Source organism: Nannospalax galili, unplaced genomic scaffold (assembly GCF_000622305.1).
Source record: "Nannospalax galili isolate Female #2095 unplaced genomic scaffold, S.galili_v1.0 scaffold472, whole genome shotgun sequence".
Classification (NCBI taxonomy): domain Eukaryota; kingdom Metazoa; phylum Chordata; class Mammalia; order Rodentia; family Spalacidae; genus Nannospalax; species Nannospalax galili.
Window position 1 is genome coordinate 740,964 of NW_008331487.1, and position 15,710 is coordinate 756,673.

Sequence of the window (15,710 nt, forward strand, 5' to 3'; positions counted from 1 at the left end):
CTTGGACCCCAAGACATCACCACAGAGACAGGGAGAGGGAAGCCAAGCATGGCAGATCCAGTGTTAATTAACTCAGCTCTCTTCTGCCCTTTTCTTATTGTTCCTGGAAGCAATTAAGTTTCTTGCACCCTCTCTCCACCTCCAGCCACTGCAGAAAACTGTCACAGATTAAATCAAATTGCTCAGCCATTTCCTTGGGGAGACCCTGGCTCTTCTTCCAGGCATTGTCACTTTTCTCAAGTAAAAGCCTTTAAGTGGTAAGTTAACTCCTTCCTGGAGGCTCTATGAGACTGAACAAGACTAAGGTGCCTGCCCGCTGAGATGAGGGACTGCTGATGGGTCAAGGGCCTCTGGAGCCGCTTTCTCTAGAAGGGAAGGCAGGAGAGGAGGCAGGGCATGTCAGAACCAGAGAGGTAAGGTCAGAACAGAAGGACCAGGCACAGGGAGGGCCAGCTTACCCTGTACCCACCTCGGCTCAAGGCCTAGGGTTTGCCTCTCTTGTGTGGGCCTCAGTTTCCCATATGAAAAAAAAACGCAAGATTCCTACCTTCCTCTCCCTCTCCCTCCCTCCCTTTGTCCTTCCCTCCTTCCCTCCCTTCTCCTCTCTCCGTTCTTCCTTCCCTCCCTAGATTCTAGTGTTTGAGGAACACATGTTCCTCAAACAGTCCACAAACACTTGAGAATAATTGGGAGGGACTGGGAAAAATTTGAATGATAGCTCGTGTACCATGACTGATCAGCGGGTCCTTCCTGTCTGAGGTCCCTGCCTCAGGGCCTAGTGTGGGATAGAAGTCCCAGAAGCATCCACTGCACTAGGGGGAAAATGGGCTTAGTTATTACTATTCAATGTTTAAAACCATTTTCTAGAGTATAGTGATAGATGCTATGTTCATGTAAATGTTTAGAACACAAAAACTCTTCAAATAAAAACACTCCTTTTAGTTTTCCTTATTTAATAGATGAAGGATTCTGCCTCCACCCATCCCTCCTCCAAAATCTGGACATAGTGTAGACCTCCCTCTACCTCCCCTCGGAAGCCTTGTTCAGAGAACATAGCTCTTTCTAGAACCTGTGCAAATAGACTCTAACATACCACAACTCAACTTGTGAATTTTCAGCTTACTAGTGGCTCAGAAGTCATATGTACTCAGTTGAAGCTGTACTTTGAATTTTCAGTTCTGATTTTTCCCCCAGGTTCACGATCTGTGGCCCCATCTTCTCCGTAATGATGGGCAGTGGGAGGCAGCCACAGTCCCCATCAGCCACCCAGACACAAGGGGAAATACTCCATACTCTACAGGGTGCTGCGTCTGAGCTGTGATGGTCTAGCATGGGTTTCAGCTTGTGATATTCTTAGAGTGCTATAGGCTTGTGAGAACATGGCCCCATGGAAGACAGGAACATGGCTGCACACACAGGGCATAGAGATGTGATTCAGGCCGGATATAGGGAGTGTAATGGACACGAGTCAGACCATGCACTCATACTTCGTCTGCTTTACCTCACTTAGTTTTGTGATACTACCCAAAGCTGTCCCATGATTCCCCAAAGCAGGCAGGAAAAGGTTAAAAGCTTGCAAGAGGTCATAAGCAAACACAACCAGCATCGCCTCACAGCCTGCCTGGGCTTCAGAAGGAGAGCCCATCACCAGGCAAATGAGGCAGTGCATCAAGGGTGCAAATCCCTGTTGCCCTTTTATTCACATGTGACTTGGAATCAGCCTCTTAAACTTTCTGAGTCTCAGTTTCCTTCGCTGAGAACTAGGCTTTAAGGATGCAGGGGCTTTGTCAAGGCCACGGTGGCGGTAGCATGTTTGGCAGCACAGAAATTGTGCTCCGACTAAGGCTTGCTGCCATGAAGCTGTCTCTTGCAGCCCTTTGTGAGTGTAGGTGGAGAAATTTAAAGACAAGAGAGAGCAGAATCAGAAAGTCCCCAACTTGGCCTGCCCTTTCAGGTTGAAAAGCCTCTCAAATCATACATGTGTTGTGTCCTGAATTCTTGGGTCATGGGAGCAGATGGCTAGAGTCTGTGAGCGCCTCTGGGGCCACCTGAAACACCACTCAACTTCTCCAGCAGCCCTGCTCTGCTCAACCACAGCACAGAAGAATGGAAACTTCTGCCACCAACAGCACTTACTAGCAACTTCCCTCTGTGCGGTTTTCTCTGTCATTCCCTTGATAAAAGAACTTGAGCTGAGCCTCTGTAACCAACACTCACGAATCACATCTTGACATAAAAACAGCCACCCTTCAAGACGCAAGCTGCCTGGGAAATGATGTACCATGCGCTCTAAACTGGGTCACTCTTCACTTGGGGAGCTCGGGGGTGCACTCACTCTGCCTGTGCCTCTTGTACTGCAGGTTTCCAGTACCTTCCACAGTCCCAGGAGAAAGAGAGATGGGGAACAGCATGAAATCCACCCCTCCACCACCCGAGAGGCCGCTGCCAAACACAGATGGTAAGTCTGACTTTTCTGGTGAAGTGCTTAGTTCCATCCTGCAGGATCCCACAGGAAAGCCTGGGCAGCAGTGGACAGAGATGATGGTTGAAACTGGGCAGTGGGTACTAGTGTTTCATTATACTGACCCTTCATTTTGTGGTTCGAATATTCCATAAAGAGAAGCTGGAAGGGTTGGGTACTTGGCGATGCAAAACTGTTGGAATTTTGAGGTGAAGCTCTGAGGTCAGTTGGCTTGATCCTTTTATTTTATGGTAGGGGAAACTGAAGCTCATAAAGGGAATGCAATTCATGTCATTAGCTATTCACAGAGTCATATTCCCAACCCAAGGTCATCTGATTCTGAAAGCTAGGCTTTTGGTCATCATGCTGATCATCCCATGAAAAGTCCTACTAATCACATGGTCAACCCTGTGGGAGTGTGATCAGGGCTACTTTACTAAGCTGGACACTCTCTAGGACATCCTGCTGAGGATGAAGGAATCCCGTGTTCAGCATAGGCTGTCAAGAGGCCAAACACTCTGGGAGAGATGCTCAGGCTGAAGGTTTATCAGGGATGGCCTAGCTTAGCTGTGTGGCAAGAAGCTGGGTTGGACCAGACTCCTAGAGCTACCGAGTCCTTCAGCAGCTGGCCGGATGATAGAAGGGACATCAGCAAGCAGAAGGCAAGGCTGAACGCTGAATGGACAGTGCTCTGGGGTTAGCTGTACGTGTCCTGTCTAACACCCTCACCTTTGCTTCTGGAATCTATAGTCAGGGCAGTGGGAAGTGATGTGTATAGGCCCCCTAGGGAGGTAGCCAACAGCAGCCACAGGGTGAGTCTAGGGGGACTGAACAACACTGCTGCCTCCCACTTTATATCACCACATCCAAGACCTTGTGCCCATCTCCTAGAAGAGATGACAAGTGTCTGGCTCCCTCTGAACCCTGTGGCACTAGACTGGGCAGAGTTCATGAAGCCCAAATGGCTGTCCTGTCTGCTGACCCAGGGCTCCACACGAGAGAGTTGTGGCTACTATTACTTCCATAGCACCTGGAAATAGCACCCACTTCCTGCAAAATAGAGCTACGCAAGCTGATGGCCCTTTAGATGCCAACTGTGAATACAGTGAGTGCCTGCTCCTCCACCCTTCCAAGCTGGATGCAGGGCACTCCAGTTTTCTATCCCAGTAACTCCCCTCCCAAAGGGGAGAATGAAAAGAATGTTCCCAGGCCTGAGAGCACAAGGTAGAACAGAGTGTGTGTCCTCTGGGATACCCTATGCACAGCTTACAATGGGCTGCACTTTGCACAGCTGCCCTGATTGGCTCCTTCCCTCCCTCCCCAGACCTACTCTTTCCTAACCAATCTCTGGTTGAAAACACATCAGAGAACAAGCACCACAATGCCTGGAATTCAGAACAGCTCAGGGCTGGCCCCATACCCATCCTAGGCTACCAGTAACCTCTCGGCCCAGGGCAGAAGGCTTACATGCTTGAACAAGTCTCGTGAAAACATCGGCCTCTAAGGATGTTCCCATTTGCTTTTATTTTTTTTTAATGCAAATTGTCATGAAGTAACTTTTTCTTTTTCCATTGTGTGGGCAGGAGGTCACCTCTAAGGAAGAGGTAGAGGGGTCTCCCCTACGCCTCCTGCTTAGAATTCCCCAGAGTCTGTACCAGGGTATGATCCAGGCAGCCACATCAAGTGCTAGTGGGCTGCTTTTTCACCCCACTCTGAAAAGTTTCCTCTGTTGTCAGACCTGACTTGATTTCCTCTTCCTTCACACACCTATTTGAGTAAGGGTGGAGAAGGTGGTGTGGTTACTGCTGTTCTAATTAGCTTCTATCTGGGCAACGCTGTTCACGGATGGAGCTCCTACACAGCCATACCCATCTGGACATCTTCTCTGCTCCCAGCAGGCAGTGCCTGGATTGCTGTTGCTTCCTCTGATAGCCTAAATGGCAAAGAGTGCAGAGCAGCAAAGCCCTAGACCCTGTCCAGGGAGCAGCAACCTGGGATCTCAAGACAAACGAATTCTCTGAGCCTTTGAGAGCTCCTCCTTCCCCTAAGCCAGGGCTGTGAAGGCCTGGGCATATGACTTTGACCATCTGTTTTCTTCTAAACTAAATTTCCAGAATATTCTCCAATATTTTAGTCCCTAGTAAATAGTACCATAGAGAGGCAGTCAGAGTTGATGGGAAGAGTGTGCATTTCAGAGGCAAATGCCCCCTTCTTGCCCACTCCCCAACCCCAAGGCCCTGGTCATGTCCTTTGGAAGCTGTGTGACCTTGGAGAAGTCCCTCAGCTTTCCCCAGGGACTCAGCCATGATGTCTTACCACCACAGTGGAACACAGAGCAGTAAGCTGGCAGTGACAGTAAAAGACTTAAAGCTCCACTTGGGGCCAGCTGCCTTTCCAGATTGTGCCTACATGGCTGTGACACAAATGTGAGCCTCCCTCAAGTGTGAGCATCACACAAGTGTGAGCCTCATCAGGTGTGAGCCTCCCTCAAATTTGAGCATCCTTCAAGTGTGAATGTCCCTCGTGTGAACAACCCTCAAGTGAAAATGCAGTGAAACTCGCAACCCCAGAGCCCCTTTCACATCACTCTAAATAGTAATTGTCCTACCCAAGTCCATGCAAACTTCAGACACCTCCTCTGTGCTTCATGTAGACAGTACAGAATTGATTAAGACCAGGGGACCTCCCAGGGTAGCGAGGAAATGCATATTTCCGCTTGACAAGGACAACTCAGTTACTCTTCTGTGACCACGTTCCCCTCTGTTTTTTCCTTCCCTATCGCCATGAGCTACAGTTTCATCTTAGGTCAGAGGTGGCCATGCAAACCAGCTGTGCCCAGACCCCATCCCACTGTGGCAGGGTGCAAATCACACCCATACAGCTGGCACCCATGAAGAAAAGGGATAGGCAGGGAAGTGCGGGAAGGAGACACGGAAACCTAAGATTCGGCTCAGGCACCTCGGTGTCCCCGTGCATGGCCTTTGTAAAGCACCTGCATCAGAGCCCCTGGGACCCAGATGGTGTGCAGATCTGTCCCCATTCAAGACTTACTGATTAGATCTGTGATGGTAGGTGGAGAGGTAGCAGCTGGAAGCTGTATTTATCAGGCCTTGGTGGGTTTTAAGCCCCTAAAGCTGGCAAACCCCAGGTCTACTTCTAGTCCTGACTGTCCTAACACAGCAAGAGTGAGTGACCAGTTCACCGCAGTGCCTCTTGGTTCCCATTTGTATGACGTGAATAATTACAGGGTGGTTTAGGCTTGGGTGTGCCAGACACAGTTCCCTGAGCTTTATGCATATGAACTTACCCATTGCATATGCACATCCACTTCATGTAAGAATTGCATACTACATGTGAATTCCTACATAGAAACTCAATTCTTATAATAGGCCACCACACCATCACTATCTTCCCCTTCAATTTGTAGTTGAGGGAACTGAGGCCCAGGAAAGTTAAATAATCACCCACAGGCCTCTAGCTCAACAGAGAGAAGTGGGAATACACAGCCAGTGATCTGAGTCTACTGACCAGCATCCTGCTTTACACCACTCCATCATATGATATGGAGCCTGGCTTTCAGGAGGCCTGCATGCTCCAAGAGAGGACAGGCCTTCTAGAGTATGCCTAGTCACCAGATTCAATGGCACAGATACTCTTGGGACCTTCTAAGGGATCCCACTGATGAGGCACCTGTCAGATCCTGGCCTCCATTCCTCATTTCTATATCACTCACCCACTCTTGGAACATGGGATGACTTTAGGCAGACTGTGATCATTCAACTTTTGGGTCACTTTATGTTTAGTGACTATCAAAAAGTACAAGTAACTACACTGTCAAATCCACATTGCACATTGCTTAGAATAGGACTGCAGTTTTGAAAAGTGACAGCTGGTATCCAGAGTACAGTACATGTGCTCTGCCAAGCTGTGACATGTGGTTGGGCATTCTTGAGCCAGTCTCTGGACCTCACTAAAATTCTTTCCTATATCTGTTGGGAAGGAAGCTAGGACTGTGTATGAGCACCACAGAGCTGGTAAGGATGAATTGGAGGCCCATCCAAGCATGCAATCCAGTATGGATCACTCCAGAAACTGTACCATGTTGCTGCTGCTGACAGTGCTAGGAGGATGATGAGGAGAGAGGAGGAATGGTCCTCCAAGGTCCGAAAAGCCAGGTGCCCAAGAAAGACATTCTGAATCTCTTCCTGCAGTGGGCCAGCTCTGCCTGAGGCTCTATAGCAGCAGAATAGAAGGCTTAGGGTCTGTCCCGCTCCAGTCTGCCTGCCAACACACGGAGAACCCCAGGCCTGGGGCAGGAAAGAGTACCTGGATTACTGAGTCTGTTACAAGGCAGTCCTGCAAATAAGAGGACCCATGGATTGTCAGCTCATATCTACCACCAGAACTCCATAGGTCGTCCTCCAGGCCAGCTTGCAACTTTCTCTGATCGACTCCATGCATGTGTGTTGCTTTTGGCAAAGTTACTGAAAGTCAGGCCTGTGGTAACCCCATGGGAGGCCCTGAGTTTGGGGATGACTCAAAAGAGTATAAAAGCAGAAGCTGAAATCACTCGGCCATTTAGCCCTGTGCCCACCAGCAGCAGGCTGCCTGCACCATCCCTGAAGGCTCAGTTGGAGCCTTTATCTGAGGATGGAGTATTGACTGGGAAAAGCCTGGCTATGAGGAGCAAGGACAGTTAATGTGACCACAGGCCTGTAGTCCTCATGCTGCCCTCCAACATGCTACTGACTCTCCCGGGCTTTGCTTTCTACCTCTTTGAAATAAGAGCAGGTGCTCTGCAGGGCTGGACAGAACACTGGAGGAAGGGAGGGCTCCAACTTTGCTATATAGTTATCACTGGAGCCCCTGAGCAGTTTCCAGCAATGGAAAAGAAATTTGCATGGTATTCCAATGAATAAGTATGCCCCCAAAGGCCTGCCTGTCCTGCCTGTCCTGACTAGGTAATGCATGTGACCAGTAAGTTCTACTGTCTGGGGTTCCTTTCTGTTCTGGTTCCCTTCTTATATGATACATTTGTATATTCTGTTTACCCCAACTCATTCCCAAGTTACCTGCAAACATTTGGTATTCTGAATTTAACTTTTCCACTCTCAGCAAATGGAGTCTGTGTTTAGATAACAAGGAGGTAATAAGATGCACTCACATCTCTACCCCTGGGTAGCCTTAACTCTGAGATGGCTTGGCTGGAGCTGGTCTTGATTTTGGTATGGTACACTTGCCCCATGTGGAAATGATCTAGCTCTCAGCCCTACATATCACAGTGATGCCATCAGCATCTCACGCACCATGAGACACAGTTTGGTATTTCCCATTTTTACGTGAACAAGTCAAGCACTGATCAGTCTTTTGTTTTGTTTTTTTTTTTTAAAGCCTGTCTAAAATTGCAGCACTCTAAGTAGTGACACTTGGGCTAGCCATGTGCAGTTGATCTGAAGGCCATTTTATTTCCACAAAGTTCTTCTGAATTTGGCTTCCTCTCATGAACAGCACACATTTATTCAGGGAATCTGAATCCCCATCATCCCCTTCCTCCCTTAGCATCGTCTCCTCTGCCTGCTTCCCTCAGTTGTCTGGTTCCATTAAATGCTCAGTGTCCACAAAGCCAGGGCTCCAAGTATGCATGAAGATACTTTTGAGGAGAAATCATAAATGCCCTACCTGATGTTTATTTTCCTGTAGGGACCACATCCCAGGGAAGACAGAAGGGATGCTGCCAGCCTAGCTTGCTCAGAGTGACTGAGACGCCATTCCCCAGAGGTATAAGTCAGGTCGTGTGACTTCTAGCAAATTGTCCTAGAGTGTTCTGTCTCTGGTGACAAGGGGATAGGGATGCACGTGAAATCCCTGCACAGACCCTTTAGGCAAAAGTCCAAAACACAAGGCTGCCTTGGTGATGCTTCTGTATGGTAACTGTGAAGACATCACTGTTATGGAAACTCCACAGGAAACTGACTTAGCTACTTCAAAACTGAAACTGCAACACCCGTGAACCCCTTTTCCTTCACTGGGACGCTTGTGTACAATGGACTTTTGCTTTTTGTTTATTTCTGCTCATTTTTGCTTTTAATATTACAGAAGGTGGCTTTGTAATGTTTTACAGTTTTAACCTGACCACAAGGTGTGACCACATCAAACTAAAAACACCTCGGTGGACGTAGGCTCTATCTCAAGGTTTTATTCTGGTCATAGATAACATGTTCTGGGTGTCATTTTGACCCCTGCTTTTCACAAAGTACTTCTAGGATGGCCACCTTTCCTGTTGCCTGTCACCAATCAATCCTTTCTAGATGTAATGTTCTAAAGACACAGCACAGATGACCCCATAGCAGAGGGTAGGCTCCATGTTGCCTTCCAAACACTTGCCTAGAGAACCGTTTGAGACTCGGCCCAGAGCTACAAGGTGCTGAAGACCCATTGCGTGACCCTCTTAAGCTCACAGTTGGGTGGGGAAAGGACATTCCTCTGACAGTTATTCAGACGTGACAGGGCAACCTTGAGACATTGCTTCAAAGGAGAACCTCAGGGCTATAGGGCAGGTAGAGGATGGAAGAGAGCTGAGCCTCCTCTGCAGGCTGGAGGGTCTGAAAAAAGCAGCAGGCGTGAGAGGAGAATCAGTGTGACCTCGGCAGGGGTTAGGAGTGGTGAAGGGTGGCATTCCCTCTGGCAGCTGGGCAGATCTGCAGCAAAGATTGACTATGGGCCTCTTGCTGGCACAGCCACCTCCGTGGATCTGTGCTTCATTCTGCATTTAAAGATGTCCTCCAAGCATGTGTAAGCTTCCTGCCCCATGGAGCCTGGTTCTGCCCTTTATTAAAACTCAGGACTTCTGGCTTCAAACCCAATACAGTGAGAGTTCTTCTTCAAATTTCTGGGGTAGGTTCTGGACCACAAGGGAAAGAACCTCCTTTTCAGAATGAGGCAGAGTGTAGGAGGTCATTTCCCCACAGACTTGGGCCAGATTTCTCACCAGCCCTCTGGACCTGACACACTTGTTTCTTGAGAGCCCTGACCCCTCTCCAGTGACAGTGTCATAAGAACACTCACTTTTGTGTCCATCTCATACAAAGGAATGTTTGCCTTTACATAGTTTATTGCCTGTGACTCAGTTTCCCAAATGAACAGCAAATTTGTATATACTGTTCCATCATGATAACTTATTTCTGAATCATTTGCCAGCCGGACCCTTTCCTGGAAGCTCCATTCATCTCCTTAATTATTCTTGTGCCCAATCTCAATTTTGACTCAGGCTGTCCAGAGATTTAAGAGTTGGCCTGCAGGGGCTTCAGAGGCCAGGGCTGGGGTCTCATCAAGGGTGACTATAGCCTGGAAAGAGGTTTTCCAGGGCCTTCAGCCTGCATGGATGAGTGCTGTCTCTGCTGCTTTCTAAGTGTGCTATTTCCCCTGAATGCACCCCAACACTAACCTGTATTGATGCATGTGAGTCGTGGAAAATCACTAAGGATGACAGCAAACATTGCTTGACATCAAGAAGATTTGCATCTTATCGTTGTATCTTTGCAGTCAGCTAGGCTCATGTGAATCAAAAAGCATACTTCCCTTTGAAAACATCATTAACGTCTCATACATCTGTGAGCTCAATGAGGGAAGCAGAATCTGGGTCATGCGGGTCTCAAATGTCAAGGAATTGAAATTCTAGCATACATATAACAGAGTACTCACTTTTCCTTTAGCACCCCTATCCCGGTGAAAATCCCTGCTGACTGATCTCTGATTCAGTGCCCATTTTCCCTAAGGAAAAAGTGCTGTCTCAACCATGGAGCCCAGCCTGCTGGTGACCCTAGAGGGTCCTCGCAGTCATTTGCCTGATACCCTTCCCTCAAGTGCCACAGATGTGGGGCACCTGAGAAAATGGCACTAAAAAGGGATTTTCAAAAATAATTATATGTGTACATACTTTTTGATCAGATTTACCCCTTGTTACTCTCTTGTTCCCCATCTTTCAGGTTGAACATCTAACTAATCTCCCTTCTGCTTTCCCTCCCTCCCTTTCTTTTCTTCCTTCCTTCCTTCCTTCCTTCCTTCCTTCCTTCCTATGTTTAAAGTATGTGGAAAATACATGAAAAAAATTTATATTCTGCACAATTAAAAATATAATAGTCCCTATACTTCCTTCCTTCCTTCCTTCCTTCCTTCCTCCCTTCCTCCCTTCCTTCCTTCCTTTGTTGTAGCTCACTGAATTTAATTAGGGTTGCTTGTATGAGCATGGACACGAAGCTATTTACTGGGGTTTGGACAATTTATCAGTGGCCCCATCACGGAGGGAATGACTTCCCCTCCCCAGCAACCCATAATTGCCATTTGCTCCTCAGGGAAGAGTGGGGTCCCATGAGCCCCTCTAAGAAGGAGTTTTTTTTATAGTACTCTCGGAGTCTGTCCTCTCATGCAAGTTCATTTTCATCATAGACACACTGAGATTTGTGGATATAGGGCAGACCCTGAAGCCGGGTGGTGTGAATCCAGGTCCCACATCTCTAAATCTCATTTTTCAGATGTGAACATTGGGACTAAGGTGGGACCTTGGCAAAAGTATGTTCCACAGCTTTCAGGGGCCTACAGGCCTATCCTAAGGTCATGTCCATTGGGAAGAGGCCTGGGTGGGATGGAATGGGACTTCATAGGAACAAGTTAGGAGGCTCCAGAGGAAAACCCCAGCATCCTTGAAGTTCCTCCTTCGCGCCTTCCCCGCCTGATCAGTTGAACCCTGTGTTTTCCTCCCTAGGACTGGAGAGTGACTTCCTAGCTGTGCTGAACGACTATCCATCTCCTGACATCAGTCCCCCAATATTCCGCAGAGGAGAGAAACTGCGTGTGATTTCTGAGTGAGTGAGCCTCTTGGAACACTTATAATCCCCCAAATGAGCAACTCCATTGGGATGGGAACCACTAGATTTTCAACTATGATCAGTTAATTCCACCCAGGCCCTGGTCTTGCTGTGAGGTGAGAAATATGGCCCCTTCTGTGACTCCTGCCCTTCAGTGCTCCCTGGACTCTAATGTCTGAAGTGACTCCTGTATCTCTGATCTCTCTACTGGAAACAATTTAAATTATTTTTAAAAACAATTTAAATTCTTTAACCTGACATTTAAGACCCTTTGTGACCCAAATGCTGCTTTCCCTTATTGAGTTTGTCAACCGCTGCAGCACATGGTGTATTATTCACGAGGGCATGCTGGGAAGGAGAATTAGGGTCTGGAAACACTGCTGACCATAATAGCACTGACTTCATTTTTCTACTACCGCAATCTCTAAGTCTGGTTCCAAGCAGCCTACAGCACAAACTAGGGGCTTTGAGCTCCTTGACTTAGAATCTCATTGATCTAGTCTTGTGAACCGATCTTTGGTTATACATGAGGGTATAAACCAGTACAGGAGACATTTGTTTTTGAAATCCTCCAGTTGTGACTATCAGCTGAGGACATGAACTACTGGCCCCCAAGAGTGGCATTGTCAGCATGTAAGCAGGCAGGATACATACACTTTCCAAAACAAATTTTCAGGTTGGGGAGATAGCTCAGTTGGTAAAGTGCTTGCCATCCCCAGAACTCACATAAAAATGCAGACATGGGGGTTGGAGAGATGGCTCAGTGGTTAAGAGTACTGACTGCTTTTGCAGAGGACCCGGGTTCGATTCCCAGCACCCACATGGTGGCTAGTTCCAGTTCCAGGGGGCTCCGAAGCCCTCTTCTGACCTCCGTGGCATTGCACAACATGGGTGTGCTCACATACATGTAGGCAACACACTCATACACAAAAAATTGAAAAAAAATAAGTAAAATATTTTTTTTAAAAATCCCAGACATGGTAGTACACACCTGTAATCCCAGTACTGGAGAGAATGAGACATGTGGATCCCCCAGGGCTCCCTGGTCAGCTAGCCTAATCTACTAGGCAAGTTTCAGGTTCGAGAGAGACCCTATCTCAAAAAATAAGGTTGGGACCAGCAAGATGCCTCAGCAAGTAAAGGTGCCTGCTGCATAAGCCTGACGACCTAAGTTTGATTCCTAGAACCTGACGTAAAGGTGGAAGAAGAGAACTGACTCCACAAAGTTGCCCTCTGACCTCCACATGCATGCTGTGGCAAGCGCATGCCCCACTCTCCACATCATATAAACACATGCATGTATGCATGCATACACACACTAATAATAATACATAAAATAAAATTCAAAAACCCTAGGTGGACAATATCCCTAGGAATGATATCCAAGGTTCACCTCTGACCTCTACATGCACACATGTGCCCCTGCACATGCATGTACAGATACATCCATGCAAACACACACATAAGACACCTAAATTTTCAGTTGGAGACATGCAGGGCTGAGTGACTGATGAGAGATCTTACAAAGGAACATTCCAAGCTAGTCATTCCATGGACTAGTCTGATGAGCACGTATCTTTTGCTTTGCCATTTACCTGTGCACCTGTTCCTCTCTGCTTTGTCTTGACAGTGAAGGGGGCTGGTGGAAAGCCATTTCTCTCAGCACTGGCCGGGAAAGTTATATCCCAGGAATATGTGTGGCCAGAGTATACCATGGGTGAGTAGTGTGTGAATGGATTTGTTTGATCATGTGTGGGTGACTCACAGGTAACAAGGATAGGCTCCAGCACAGTACACTGGAAAGACGGTATGGTGTCAAGGAAGGACACTCCTACCCCAGCTCAGGTCACAGAATGGATGTGAGCTGGCCTAATCCCTCCCACTTTCTGTGACTTGATTCCCCAGCAGTAAATTGAAGGAAGTCGGGCGTTCCTGCTCATGCATGGTGTTCCTGACACACAGCTGAGGGCTCTGGTACTGTATCTAGGAAGAAGCCCAGTTCAGTGGCTAAAGCCAGTCTGTGTGGCTCCAAATCTTGATTCTGTCATTTCTTGCTCATGAGATGGTGGACAAGCATCTCAGCTCTGTATGTATCCTCAATGGCCACTGCAAAGCACAGTGTACTTGGTAGACGTTAACAGTGCAGACTCAGGAGGCTGAGGTAGAGGATTGTCAGGAGAATGAGGTGGATGCCGGACAGCACAGTCAGCACTCTTTAGCAAGCATTGCCATGTTCCCTGGCTAAGAGCAGCCATGGACAGAGTTCCATGGGCTCAGCAGCAGAGGAGCAGACACGTGCTCTCATAGCTGGGGGTCCGTACAGCCTTCTGGGAGGCTTTGACAGGCTAAAGCAGTTCCAAACTTATCCCCTTCCTGCCATGGAGGGATCTTGGGAATGTGATTTAGCTTTTCCCAGCCACAGGATCCTCCTCTGTCACATTACCAAGGCTAGACCTCCGCCCAGACAAGCACAGCAAAGAGGAAGCAAGAAGGAAGCCAGCAATCGCCACTGTTCGCGTAGTAAAGAACGTCACACGCACCACAGGGACCACTGGGAAGAGGAATTCTGAGCATTTGATGTCACTGTTGGCAAACTTAATCCCTTGTGCTTGGACTGCAGAAGGTGAACAGAAGTGGCTGCTGTGTGAGTCATATACCAAAGATATCAGTGTCGGACATCACTTCTAAACCTGGGGCTCTGATGCATTTGCTTGTGCATAGGGAGCACGCATTGACGCCTTCCTTCATGTTGAAGGTGTGGGGCTGCACCTGCAGGAGCTGAGGGGGTGAGAACCCAGGTGACTGACATAACCATGACCCTACCAGGCAACTGACCTAACAGATACAATATCATTTCTCCAATACAGAATCGGAAGAGAGCAAGCACTCTAAAACGGTGAAGGAATTGCACTCACCCTCAGAATGCACTCTAACTCTGCCCTCTCAACTGCTGGTATAAAATTTTGGATTAGTTAGTTCAGCTCTGTGGTCCTCAGGATCCTTATCTGTGGAAAAGGTAGCCTTGCCTGTTCAGGGGACCTAGATGAGGGTTAGCCTTCAAGACACTATAGACAATATACTCAAATAATCCATGTCCTTACATGGCTGATGCTATTGTTTTATTGTCTTCACCATTATAAGTAGGAGTTTGTGAAGGATTTGAATGCATGAACATTTGTTATACACACTAAAATGAATACACCATGTATTGTGTGGCACTGGGGAATAGTTGGAATATTTAATCAAACATGGTGTAACCATGGTTCTAACAATAAAAGTGAGCATGTTGCAGGGCCCACAGGTAAAAAGATCTACTTCTGCCTCTGTGCTGTCCTGCAACCTGGTACTCAGGGGCGCTCAACTTCCCCGACTTCACCCTGCACACGCCTTGATGAATCTTCCGGCTGTGAGACAGCAAAGTGTTACTGTTCTCCACAGCACTAATTTGGACCTCGGGGTTAACAAGCAACATCCACTCACCAAGTGCACCACCTGTTAAAAAGTGAGGCCTACACTGGCCACCTAATAACAACGTTTCCTCCTGAACATGGAGCTGGCAGAGCCTAATATGAAAGTGAACAGGGGCTGCTGCACTTGCACACAGATTGCTCTGATGCAGAGTGGCCTCCTGAGAACACCTAGAGTGTCATCGCCCTGTGGATGTGACCCTCTCTGGAACACAAGTGTTCAAGCACAATTGTCATTGTGCCTGTGTGTTTGCTTCTCGCTGTATTCATCTAACAGTGAGAATGAGCAGCCCAGCGCCCCTAAGATGCAGACATGCAGGCATGCATGAATGAATGGATGCAACAGCAGTCGGTATCCTTCGTTTGTAATTCTAGCACCTTTCTGGTAACTGGCCTTCCACTCTGTGTCCCTTTTGTTAACTGGCCTTGAATTCTATGGCCACTTAGAGCTGTCCTCTTCCTTCACAGGTGGCTGTTTGAAGGACTGGGCAGGGAAAAGGCGGAGGAGCTCTTGCAGCTGCCAGACACGAAGATTGGTTCCTTCATGATCCGAAAGAGTGAGACCAAGAAAGGTGAGCAGCCTCTCTCTGTGTGGCCACACAGCATGCTTTGTTCCCAGCTGCCCTGCTGTGGTTCCCATGTGCACCAAATGAGCTCTGTCCTGTTGCCAGCTCCCTGGTGCCACAGTCAGCCTGACAGCAAGGTTTCTAGGGAAAGGGCAGGCTCAGCCTCAGAGCAAACCTCAGTTCCATCACCAAGAACACATGGGAATGGTAGGCGTGGGCAGCATGCCGGCACACAGATGAGAGGCTGGTACAGGCCTGGCCTGGCTTCGCAAGCTCTGTTTTTGAGCTGGTTGTTTATTCTTGAACTCAGTTTTCTCATCAGTAAAATGAGAAGTCACCTCCCTTATGAGGT

The 15,710-nt window shown here is 48.0% G+C and overlaps 2 protein-coding genes across 3 annotated transcripts in view; one reads left to right on the forward strand and one right to left on the reverse strand.

Moving 5' to 3' along the window:
* LOC103728506 (thyroglobulin-like) overlaps positions 1 to 15,710 on the reverse strand; it is a gene marked incomplete at its 5' end in the record, with an annotated part of 103,149 nt that overhangs the window by 55,380 nt on the left and 32,059 nt on the right. The window lies entirely within an intron of this gene.
* The window catches only part of Sla (Src like adaptor), a 58,106-nt gene that overhangs the window by 34,030 nt on the left and 8,366 nt on the right, over positions 1 to 15,710 (forward strand). For both annotated transcript variants that reach the window (XM_029560327.1, XM_029560329.1), the window contains 5 exons: positions 2,361 to 2,458; positions 8,162 to 8,239; positions 11,223 to 11,322; positions 12,956 to 13,042; positions 15,261 to 15,364. In XM_029560327.1, coding sequence (XP_029416187.1) covers positions 2,398 to 2,458; positions 8,162 to 8,239; positions 11,223 to 11,322; positions 12,956 to 13,042; positions 15,261 to 15,364 — 430 coding nt within the window. In that variant the 5' untranslated portion in view covers positions 2,361 to 2,397. The remainder of the gene's footprint in view (positions 1 to 2,360; positions 2,459 to 8,161; positions 8,240 to 11,222; positions 11,323 to 12,955; positions 13,043 to 15,260; positions 15,365 to 15,710) is intronic.